The sequence below is a fragment of the Bombus vosnesenskii genome, unplaced genomic scaffold (assembly GCF_011952255.1).
Source record: "Bombus vosnesenskii isolate JDL3184/JDL3185 unplaced genomic scaffold, Bvos_JDL3184-5_v1.1 scf7180000013605, whole genome shotgun sequence".
In the NCBI taxonomy this organism is placed as follows: Eukaryota; Metazoa; Arthropoda; class Insecta; order Hymenoptera; family Apidae; genus Bombus; species Bombus vosnesenskii.
The window spans coordinates 828,584-841,572 of NW_022883144.1; the positions used below are offsets into that span (position 1 = coordinate 828,584).

Below are 12,989 nucleotides of genomic sequence, written 5' to 3' on the forward strand. Positions count from 1 at the left end.
GGCAGTCTTTATCCCAAATTGACCAATTGACAGCGACGTCAATTTCCTTTACTTTCAGAACGAGGGCTATACTCGACTAATCCGATAATCTCGTGTCCTTAGACACACCCCATCACAGTTTTTCTCTGTGGCATCATTGGGACGAAAAGTCATTCTTTCTTGCGATCTCATCGACGAAGAGAGTAACGCCTTATGATCTGTGAGTATTACACGTTTGAGTCAGATTGTGTGAGCAAGTATATCTATCATCCCATTGACCGTGGATTCGTTATCGAACCTAAGACCAACGTCACTAGTATCGCAAGTGCCCAATCACCGCGGTTGATTGTCGAATCGGTAGTATCCATACTCGTAGTACCAGGCTGTACCTTCGTTATAACACAGCGATGGCCAATTCCAGTGAAGATCTATCAAACGCCCACAATCCTATTCCTGACACTTCTCCGACATATATATGGTCGTTATATAAAATATACATTTTTCAGATAATTGTTATAATATGTGTACAAGATTTAAGAAACTTTAACTTGTTTTCTAAATTATTCTCTATTCTTTCATCGAGTTGATAATAAAGAGACCAGAAATTGAAACAATTAATAAAATGATTTTCAAACCATTAAAGATTTGCATAATATTTGAAACATACAGCATTTTAGAAAATGTTTAACGATGTTTAATGTTACACTATACTTAAAACATTCTTTATAAAAAACTCGGTTTATCTCAAAACACGAAAATATATTTGAAATTTTATCTGTTTACTGTTCATCGACATAAATAAATGTTACTACAGGGTCACATGAAAAACACAATGTTTGAAAACATTTGTTTACTTTATTGTATACTCTTTTCATTCGCGTAGTAGGTACATATCAGCATCTAAAATGCTTTTCACCGTAATAGTTCGCCATAACCTCTTCTTGTTTTACGCATTCTTCGTTTTCCTCTTTCACTCGCATTTGCTCCCTTCCTTCACTTGTGTTCTCCCACTCTTTCTCTCACACTTTCTCTCTCTATCACACACACTAAATATAATCCTCTCTTCTTCTTTCTCTTCTACATATGTGTCTCGTCATTCGCGCTTTCCCTCGCATTCATAGATAAATAAATTATAGGCTAATATTTACAAGTTCTTCTTAATAGATTTCCTCTCCTTACTTAATTTAATAGTCATTTCTCACTTAACAGATTTATTTATCTTGTAAAGACTCTAGAAATATTGAGCTTGGTCTGGTCAGTATACATCATATAATTCCCATTAACTTTTGTCGCTTTTTTCTTTTAATTAAATTATGTGTATCTATGTATGTCTGTGTGTACGTGTATATGTGCATACGTGTCGTTAACGTTTTTTTTTCTTCGTTCGTTACGTTTTAGTATTGAATATTTAATTTTCTCCCTTTTTTCCGACCATGGTATATCGTTTCTCATTAAATGATGAAAATGATCGCATAAATGGGCAGAGGCATGAGGGAAAAGGGGAAGCAAAAGTTCAATTTTCCTGGGGTGGCGGTAGGGGGGGGGGTAGTTGATGAAAAATTACGCAAACCGTCTATTTATAGAAAATTTATAGATTTCTTAATTAGCGTCTTGAGATATGAAATTAAAATTGTCCACTTATAAATATGTGTATATGTATATATATATATATATATATGTTTATCTGTGTACGCGTATTTGTATGCATTATGTATGCATATAGATATATCTCTTTCGTAATAACAGATCCGTAATTTATTTTAGTGTTTCTTATTTAACAAGTATCTCGTGAAACGATATAGAGGTACGTATTGCTCTGTAACAAAAGAAAATGAAGCATTCACAGTGTTTCACAGACAATCGGTAACAAGTTTGTATTATAGTTCGTAATAGCTAAGGCAGATAATGGAAAGAGTATCGCGTGAATTCGTCTTCGATCAACTTCTTCTGCACGATGTTTTGCCATGGAATGAAAAAGAAACCAACGCGATATTGTTTGTAATTAAGTATCGTCCGTCCGGTGTACACATTACACATTTAAATAGGTGCTTAACGTTTTATAGCTTTATATATCTCAAGTATAATATCCTCTCAGGCACCTGTGATTATTTACAATGCAACTACTATATCACATAAGTAAAATTTCAACTCTATGCGAGCTATTAACAGTAAACATTTAATGAAATTTCGTAATTTTTAATTGAATAAAAATATTATTCTTTAACACGGAGATCAAGAATCTTCTTTAAAACTGAGAAAAGAAAAATATCGTTATGAAAATGGAAAATGAAATTTCTTGTACTTTAAAGGAAAATCGCGTATCATTAGTTAAGTACACTGTTAATTTAACTTTAACAGTTAAAGGTTTTAGTCGCGTTATTTCAAAAGACACGATTTATTTCTACGAATTTCTTGCAGTTAAGAGGATATCTATACTTAATCACTTATTATGTCTATTAGATGATAAACTAAGTTAATCAATTGAGTCGAAATTGTAATCTATTTATAATTTGCGCGTGGACAAGAGAAATTCTGTCGAAATTAGGTTGTCACGACTATCAGAAAAGCGAAGAGAGGCTGAATTGTCCATAAACTTGAAAATATTAACATTCAACTCTTAAAAATTAATCAATGTAATTGCACTTCACATGCTGCTTCAAGATATCCTTTAAATCCATCAGCACGTCTTTTCGTAGGAACGAAATTTCACTCTGTTTTATCACTTTCTCTTTTCTTCCGAAGTATGTAGGTATATTAATTGCTGGAAGTTTAAAAATGATATAAATTTAAAAATGATTCGGAAAATGAACTGAATTCGTGGGTAATGATAAGATAATTAGGCGAAGTTAATGTAAATTAATCGTAATTTGTACCATACACGCGATATTTCATGAAGTTATATGGCACAGAAAGCCGCGAGATCGTTTTGGAACTTTTAGCTTCACAGAACTGATTTTCGGGCACTTTGTAACCCTCTGGCATCCAGCTCTTTAAAGAGAAACGTTAATTCCAAATTGGTGGAAAATTTTTACAGACACTTGTAATATCACCTCTAATCGAGCGATATTTTACGACTTAATCAACGTTTAACGTAATACATCGTGAATATAATTTCGTTAACACACGTGTGTAGTGCCTAGCTACTCGTAAATATATGTATTTTCGTATTGATCGTAACGTAACACGTAAAATTCGTCTCGTAATTCTTAAGTCAAGTCTTCGTAGTAGATATGAATATCTATATATAATTTCAAACCGCTATAAACTTTAATTTTCGAATAAAAGATCTCGTATAGTTAGTCGCTAGAGACAGGAAAAAGTATATCCGAATTCCATTTTATTTCTCTCGAAACCATACCAATTCCCTTTATTCAACCAAAATGATTGACGTAAAATTTGATTATCTAACCGAAGCCGTTGTTCGATATCGCCAAATAAAATGGAAGGTCCCTCGAAGGATAAGAGGATCACGATCTTCGATCAATGACCAAACAAAAGCAAACGAGTAGTGGTAGAAAGTTTGTGAGAAATAAACCTAGAGAACAATCCTCCGAACTAGCGTATCTGCATGTGAACGTGTGTGGTATGTATGGGTAGATGTGCACAGAGAGGGAATGCGACTAGAACGCAATTTACGCGTGTATTCACGGCGTGCGGAGGCTTTAGAAACACGTGTATACGTTCCGCTCACGAAGGTCGTATATATTGGCCCACGAATCTCCACGTGACAAAAGTCCAGGATCATAGGAAAGGAACGATCAATCCCCTAGATTCTTACACATCGGGTTTTACATCATGGTCTCCCTACAACTGGTCATTCTATCGAAATCTAACTGTAAATAAGGGCAATCGTTCTCGCAGAGGGCCGCGCTGCCTGTAGCAGTTGCTGGGCCGTTACACCAACCCCTGGGGTGCAAAGTGCTGGTGAGATAACACAATACATCTAGGATCTCGTTAATGCGCTAGGAGCCCGGATTCGCGTCCTCGCTGCTTCTCCGCCTGGCCTCTAGTTCCTGGGCTAGCATAGCCGCCTCCCAATTATTATGTCCCTCTCCACGCACTTCACCTTCCTCGTCGTCATCGCCGTCGTTCTCGCTGCCGCCTCTTCCGGATCTATCGTCGAATTCGTCCTCGGATCTGCTGCTTTCGCTGTTGGACTCTAGATCGATCGCCACCTCGTCCTTCCACAGAGGCTGTGGCACGATCGAGCTAGGGAGTTCTTGAAGCTCTAATGTTTCTTCCTCGGAGTGTTCTTCCCAGGATCTTCGGTTATGAGAACTAGACTCTATACATGGCGAGCAATGCTTGTAGTGCGACTGAGTGGTGAGGACCGTGTCCACTGAACCGTCTCTCATGAACGGGTGGTCCTCACGATCGTCGTCCAAGTCTTCCTCGAACGAGGCGTCGTGCTCCGTGCTGTCTCCCAAAGACTCGTCCCTGTTTCTTGAATCTCTTTGTTCCAGTTCTAGTATTCTTGCTTGAAGTTGAGATATTATCTCGTCTCGCTTGCGGATCTCTAATTCCAACGAAGCAATCTGCCGTTCGAACTTCCTCTGTATGTCCTCCTGAAATTTTATTCGTATGCGTACATTAGTTACGAGTAATATAGTTAGTACGCTGGTGTCGAGTTTTGAGTTTGCCGAAGGCTAGCTGTGTCACGGTATAATTTTCTGTTTAGCTGCAATTTAGTTTACTCTAAGTAGTAGATGAAATTACTTTAAATAAGTAACGCAATCTTTATTTTTTTTTTAAAGAATAAGATGTTTTGAAGTATCACTTGTTCGGTATTGATGCTATTTTCTTTGAAATAACTTTTCGAAAAATCCAAAAATATTTTTAATATCGTAATGATAGGTCGACAGGCCAGACTGTATATCACAAAGTCCAATAGTTTACTATGTATCTATACTTTGACTCCCCTGTTTCTATAGATTGTTTAAAATACTATTGCAATTATTTGTTTAATTCATGAATAATTTAATCCATTCATATTACAATTTTTCTACCCCAGAAATTTTTGATATGCTATCAAAGTAGAATTTATTTTATACTTATAATACTTTTCTCTTTATTTCTAACATTAGTATATTTCATGTACAACATTTTTCAATAAAGAATTTCACTTGCTTTTGTGTAAAATTGATAGTTTCACATCATTTATAGCATTGATGTAAATATCACGAAACATATTAATATCTGCGAACGGGGAAATTAACAGCACATAGATGTCGTTGGTTAAGCGGAGTACGCTAACAAGTAATATATTAGTGATTTGTAAACAGGGAGTAGCATGCAAATAGAACGAGGTTATAAGCCGTTGCGATGCAAACTTCTTGCAAACTGGCTCAGTGCGCGAGAACTTTACGTTGAACAGCTCCGAAGTCGACAACTTCGAAGCCAATATCTTCAAGGGAAATTACAGGAAACCAAGGAATCTTGTAGAACCTCCTCTAGGAAATGTAATTCTTCCAAACGTGTTTCTTGATATCCTTATTAAGTTCTTGAACATTTTATAAATGGCTTTCGCAAGTTTACCTATTGATTTTTCAGATGAAAGGACACATTCTTGATTCTACGAAAACTTAAAAGCGTCAAACTTTCATTCGTTTAATTCTTACGAATGAAGAAAACATTCAGTTTTTCTGAAATATCTAGTAAGCGATTATTATAAATATCGAAGAAACTATCTAAATACTATGTAAATCTAGATAGTAAATAAAGAAAAGACGCAGTAAAGAGTTACTGTGCATGTCCATTCACAGCTTTTCTTTCTATCTCTTATATGTATTTTCTACTTTATGAAAGATGCTACAAAAGCATATTATTATTTCTGATTAATTACCGTTAGAATTATCTACTTTTCGAATTAATTACGTTCGATTTAATTATAGTCAATCGTATCAGATAACGTAAGGATTGATAGAATATTTTTCTAATTTTTCTCAAATACGTTCAATTTTCCCCCTCAATTTTAATTTTTCTCGCCGATTAAATCTCAATATGTTTGAAAATCCGCCGAATAAAATATCACAGTTGCTTTCATTTCATTTGACAAATAATACCATTCGAAAATATTTTGTTTCATCATTCCCTATTTCTAGAGAAGAATTCGACAAAATTTGAATATTTAACTCTGCATAAATAGTTCGCCATACGTGTCGAAGTTTAATCCACTAAAAAACTACCTTCAACGAGCTGTTCTACGCGACGAGAGAAAAAGTATAAAAAAATAGCGACTTACCAGACGAGCCTTAACAACTTCTTTGATGCCAGTGACTATCTCCCCCAGGTATTCCTCTTCTCGTGGCCGAGATACCATTTGCAGGATACCTCCGCTGCCCAAAGGACGGAAATTGAGTTTATTGGGCGGTGGCAGTGAGGCCTGCTCTTGGGAGTCGGACAACTGCGACCCAAGCGGATAATTTGCCGGGGTCTGCTCGGACGGTGGGCTCTGCAGCGTGTATTTGTTAAATGTCACGCTTTTCGAGAGTTTCGAATGCCGTGCCGCGTAACCTTCTATCGTCGGTGCTCTCATTAATTTCCTTAATTCGGCGGTAGCCGCTTCGCGATCCGGCGTGCTCGTTGCCGAGGTCTCGGAGCTTCCGGTTCTGCTGCCGGCCGACAACTTCTTTAGTATGCTCTTCAAGTTCCGCCTTTCCAACGTCTCGTTCTCCGGTGAAAGTTGATCCGTGGGTGACATCGATGACATTCGATTCTGGAAAATGTGATGCATTGAAAGAACTTGAATTGGCACTGATTAAAATCAGACGTTGATATTATTCATGATTGATAATAGTGATTTCGTCGATAATGTAAAATATTAAATATTAAGATATCGATTTAATGTGAAAATTACTGACGAGATCAGTTGATTTATTATTAGGTACACGTTCCTTCTTTTAATCCGTCGATCGAGGTTCTTCGTAACGATAGAAAAGTACGTATGTTCTTCTGATCGATCGCGATGCGTCCGAGATAGATAATTCTACTCTATCTTAACGGAATTATAAAGATGTAAACTGAAATTGACAGTAGATCGGCACAAACAAAAGACATTTTTCATGAAAGTTAAATTAAAAGGATTCTAGTTTGAAGAATTTTGATTCGATTTGTGCCATTATTAACTCTTCGCAAGTCGTGGTTGATCTAACAGATATACATGTAAAATCTAATTCTAAATATTTTCAAATTTATTCTTTATCTTTAAATTAGTAATTATGTAGTTTATATATACTGTAAATCTATATCTAAATATATATCTATATCTATACTAAATATCTATATATTATATTCTGTATTAATTTTAGTCCGATTAAAGACTTTTCACATATCTGTACAGTCTTTTCGCAAAAATAAGCTGCACTGTAGCATAGAATTTCAGTTATTGTATCTCTTAGATACACCGCGACCTCCGCAGAGTTAAGTAGTTCCATTTGAATAGGACGAAGAGAGTAAATCACTTGCGTATAATACAGAAACTAAATGACAGAACTTCTACGCGCACGGTTTAATATATTGTCGAAGTTTCCGATACCTGACAACTGATATAAGCTATTAAGCAGTTAAATATCGTCCGAGTATAATACAGCGGGATCTAAATTTCTAGCAATTGGATCCGTAACTTAATGTTGACCGATGTTGCATCTTGGTATATGCTCGAACGATAAAGATTTCTTTCATTTTACCGTGTATGTCCTCATACACGTCACTCGTCTCTACACATACAACTATAAATCAATTACTTTGATATCTCGACGTTACTTTCCATTTATCAACGTACAAAATATTTGCCAAAACTCTCTCAAAAACTTCAATCTACGTACCTGATTCAATTTCGCTAATTTCCTGGTATACTCGATCGCGCAAGCCTCCGAGTGGCTTCTCGTCAAGTTTCCATCGAACTCAAGCTCGGCGTTTTCTCCGCAGTCTAAACTGGAGCTCCTAACTGCTTTCTCGAGTTCCGCCAACTTCTGTCTCTCGTTAAGTATCTTCAGCTTCTTGACAAACGGTAGACCGCAGTACTCCGGTGAAAGATCGTCTACGGACGCGTACATCTTAGTCTGCTGTCTTAGGTGCATTAAAGTCTGTCTTAGCCTCTTAGTCGGCGGACTCCTCTGTGGCGAATTTTCTTTGTTCGTTAACGAGGCGTCCTTCAGCATGGCCCATGGTTTCTTCGCGTTCGAACCATTCGCATTCTCTTCGTTCGAAGTAGTCGGCGATTTGACGATCGGTTCTATGGTACTTTGGACCGATGGCTGCTTCTGTACCGGTTTACGAGGCAGCTTGGGCGATTGTTCTTGCGATTCCTCGGGTATAGCGTTTTTTGGAAGCAAGGGCTCTTTAGTGGGTGCCTCTTTGTCAGCCTCTTTGGCCTCTTGCTCGTTCTTTGCCTTCAAGAGTAGTATTCTCTGAAGAAACGGCAAATTCGGGTTCATAGGGTTCTGCGCGTCCAACGGTGGTTGTTGTTGTTCAGGCGCGTGCACGTGCGTTTCCATTAGATTTCGACGTTCTTCGCGTTCTTCTTTTTCTTTTAATAACCTTAATCTGGCAAGCAGAGGTAAACCGGCGCCCAAAGGCGACACAGGTGGTTCTTGGATGCTCGACGCGGACGCGTCTAGAGTATCGTCGATCTTCTGCTGCCTTTTCAGCGTTGACACCTTTGGCGTCAATGGCTGCAGCTCCAAGCTTTCCTCGGGTTTTGTATTTCGTTTGCTCTTTAGCGCATACTTTAGACCCTTTACGTCGCACTTCAGCTTGCTAACGATTCTTTTGCTCGTGCTGTTGTCCGAGGAGTCGTGACCAGGTGACGTTGGTTGCTTAGATGCTTTGACGACCTTCTGCGCCTCCATCAAACGTTTCCTACCGAGATTCTGCAGGATTTCTTGAGCGTCTGGATAGTCTTTCATCGCCGCTAATACGTCCTCGCGGGAGAGGCTGAATAGCTCTGAGTAACCTACCGAACGAACGTCGGCTGTGCGTCTGTAATTGAGAGTTTATTCGTTGGATAGATAGAAACTTGATATTTTAAATTCGAAGCTTTTATGGTTTGAAATATAAAGTGTGTTATATCTTAAACCGACGTAGAACTTCCATTTGAAGGATAAGGGAGGAAAATAAGTATAAGTACATCGCAAAAGAACTTTATCGAGAAAATATATGTCGGAGTCAGGTTGGAATTTTGGGGCGTTCGATGAACCTTTACTTACTTTACCGTCGCGGAAGTAGTTAATGTTTACCGGCACAAATGTTTTTCCCAACATTCCGGACGGGAAATCCCGATGTTCTTTTATCTCCGACATATATATGTCCCAATACCCCAACACCCTAGTTCAGACTTTTACTATAGCTACACTTAAGTAATAAAAATAAGAAATAGTTCTAATGTTCCAATCTGGCTTTATGACGATGGGTTCGGGCTCGAAGTGACATAGCGGGTCACTAGACGTAGCCACGGTCACGGGAGGAACGTTTACCGGACAGAGGTATGGAATGATTATATGACTCTTCTTAAAAGCAAAGATTGATCCGAGAAGTGGGGCAGGAATATATAAGGTAGTATCATTTGGATTACGAGTTAGTTAGTTAGTTAGTTAGTCATTGGACGAATTGCTGATTGAGTTATCGAGAAAATTACCCGAATCGTTATTACGTTGATATTTGTCATCCCGTGGACCGTGGATTCGTTATCGAACCTGAATTCGTTGTCATCTCGACCACCCTATTGCCGCTATTATTCATAACCTCTTGTAATGTCCACATTTGTACCGATAAACATTAGCTACATTCGCGACGGTGAAGTAAGTAAAGGTTCATAGAACGCCCCAAAATTCCAACCTGACTCCGACATATATATCGTTGGTTTTCTGGCAATAATTATGAAAAAATTAACTCTGAAAGTGAACTTTTTCTTGAAAGTAACAATGAATATTATAACGAGTTTCGTGTACGCATCAATTATTTCGAAGTAGCTGCAGTGACTCTGTTCCAGTTTAAATTCATTACATTATCAGTTTTGTAATTGAGTTAAGTTAACTCGAAGACTTCGGGACAAAGTTTAGGAAAGTTCAATCTCTTGCTCATACATCTGCTGCGAATAAAGAGAATTAGTTGTAAATTGATAATATTCGACGACGGAGCGACTTTTCGTAGATTGCAAAGTGTCACCTTCAAAATAATTTTAGAATTCGTTTCCTCTAAAACAGACACTTATAGTGGATTTATTTACGAAACACCGCTAGTATTTTTAACGAAAAATATTTGTATCGATGGTTCCTTTAACTATTAAACTTTAATTTGTCATAAGAAGATTCAATCGTGCGATAGGTGCATTTTTAACAATCGTCGGAATTAAATTATTCAGTTTTGTGGAAAATACCGAAGCGCGAAACGAAATTTCAGACAACTATGTTTCAGAGATACTGAACGATGTAACAAGAAAGTAGGACAAGTTATATATGTGTCAGGATTGGAAGGAAAATAAAACGCGTGCAAAGCTGAAAGGAGGTTTTTATCGATTGCAGTTTTCGACTATTGCCGCATTCCCATCAGCTTCACATGCTTCTCGTATAAATTTTTCCCAGTTTAGATTCATGTATCAAATAAAGGATTGCGCAACTTAACTTACGACTCACATGCGATACATTTATGGGACTCGCAACACGATTATTCATTAGAAGATAAAATAGCAGGCTGAAAGTATAAAACTTTCTTAAAACTTTTCTCATTTGTCAAGAGATATTCACGTATACTGTTATAAAGTGCACGGGTGCTTTAAATTCCGTTTGGCACTTTATCCGATTAAATTATTGAATTAAATGAAATTAGCGTGCCGACAATGACGATACGGTATCGATGAAATTAATTTCCTTCAATTTTCAAGTTGATTAAAATAATAATGTTACATAACGTTGTTGGCGATCTAATTAAATAATGTTTAATACCACAATATGTTATTGATACATACATTTATTGTATTATAATTTGCATAACTTTATGCTAATTGGACGAAAGTAGGCTTAACGTTATACGTATGAAGAATAATATTTTGCGAAGTAGTTCGGAGTTAGAATACACGGAACTCAGAACAAAAATTAGAAATAGGACAGCATTTACTTTTAATCACTTACTTGTTTAATCCGTCTAGATTAAGAATTCCAATTTCTCCAAAGAAATCTCCGGCTTTCATGGTTGTTAAAACTCTGCCCGTTTCGCTAATCACTTCTAGAATTCCGTCGGCTATTATGAACATTTCTCTAGCTACCTCTCCCTTTCGACATATCGAATCACCAGGCGTAAATATATAGGCTTTCATCTTCAGCACTAGATCGTGTAAAAATTCTGGTTGACACTCCTATAAACAAAGACAAAATAATTTCGTATGAATCTGTGAATCGTTTCATTCAAACGTTTAGTATTATAAATAAGGTAAGCGATTAGTAAATAACCAGAAGCGAACAGTGAATTTGAACATTCTAATTAATAACATCGTGATTAACAATTAACGTTAGTCATTTTAGCGATACTGTGATAGATATACGATGGGTTATGCGAAAATTAAATAAATATATTCTGGCGGATAAAAGAAAGTTCAAAATCGGTATAATTTTAGTCAGAATTGTACTAAAAGTTTTTTGCCATATTGATAATAGTCATTTATTCTGTGGTATATGTATATTATATTTATTCATTGTTCTTATTAAATATAAATCCATGTTATAGGATTATAGTATCTTTATATGCTTCTTATTTTATGATTATCACAATTTTCTGTGACTGTAGTAATTCTTGTTGCTTCAAGATGTTGCATCAAAATGTGTTTTATATATTTCAATCCACAATTCATATTATTTTTATTCTTCTTCATATATCGATTGGAAAATCGCTTTGTCACGTTTTACAATCCAAAAGATATTATTAGGGAGGGATAATTATAAACTTCCTTTTGCCCGCCACTGTAGATGTACATTACTATGTATTTTGCATTTATTTATTATTATCGTTTGTTCAAGATTTCGGTAGATGGACCAGAGGTACAAAGCGCTTACAATTTCCTGTGCCAAACGATTCTTTTTTGTATAGTCGATGTACAATAGACTTCGTTAAAATACGATCAACGAAATCACGGGTGGGTAACATGTGTATAGACGATCACGTAAATATACGGTATACATACTGGCCACGATATGGTAATGAAAAAACATCAAAGGTTTGATGTCGCCGCCTTCATTGAAGCAAATGGTAGCGGCAATTAAAAGTCACATAAATGTGCCAATTACAGACGATCGTAATGATGGGTTGTAAAAGATTGTTTTCCTCTGTCTGCGGACGGTTTACTTGCGAATTGCGTGCCGGTGAGCATTATGGCTGCACTAGGATTTTCATTACACAGATGTAGCGCGTTTTATCGTAGGATCGTGGGCAGTAAAAGAATGAATTTATCTTGATTTCTGGGAAATGATATCCTTGAATCAATTACTGTCCCTTTGTCTTTGTTAAATGATACAACATGCTAATTAAAGATCTTTTCCTCCTACGCAAATTTAAAACTTGAAACGTTCTGCGATAAAAAATTTTTGTACAAAATTATCTTTGCAATTCCGCTATTTTTTTTTTTTTTGGTAATCCATTTTCAAAGAAGAAATAGAGTGAGATATAACATTTCAATTCCTAAGTTTTTGATCGTTCGTTTCTTAAATATTTGTACAAAATTTTCTTTGAATCTTCGTGTTCTTCTCTCGTATTTCATTTTCAAAATTAACGGTTTCAACAAAAAAGAAAAAAGAAGAAAGAGAAAGGAAAACAATGTGGAATTTAAAACTTTGGCATATTTTAAAATGAAAGTAAACATAATGTTATATCTCATGCGTAAAGAATTATTAATTTTTGTCATGAACATAGCTTATTGGAAATATTATTGAGAGAGTTGTTTAATTTTCCTTCCGTTTTTTAAATTATATTTGCCGTTACTTTTTACATTGAATTTCTAAGAAATTCGATATAAACTACCTTTC

At 36.3% G+C, this 12,989-nt stretch overlaps 1 protein-coding gene across 7 annotated transcripts in view; it reads right to left on the reverse strand.

Annotated features, from left to right (window-relative positions):
- Nucleotides 1-814: 814 nt before the first annotated feature.
- Nucleotides 815-12,989, reverse strand: part of LOC117238698 — a 202,228-nt gene continuing 190,053 nt past the window's right edge. For 5 of the 7 annotated variants that reach the window (XM_033503818.1, XM_033503815.1, XM_033503819.1 and 2 more), the window contains 4 exons: nt 11,106-11,329; nt 7,803-8,958; nt 6,221-6,694; nt 3,942-4,544 (listed from right to left, as the gene is read on the reverse strand). In XM_033503818.1, the coding sequence (XP_033359709.1) occupies nt 3,942-4,544; nt 6,221-6,694; nt 7,803-8,958; nt 11,106-11,329 (2,457 nt within the window). Of the gene's footprint in view, nt 4,545-6,220; nt 6,695-7,802; nt 8,959-11,105; nt 11,330-12,989 lie in introns of all 7 variants that reach the window. The other 2 variants (XM_033503821.1, XM_033503817.1) reach the window with 1 other exon arrangement.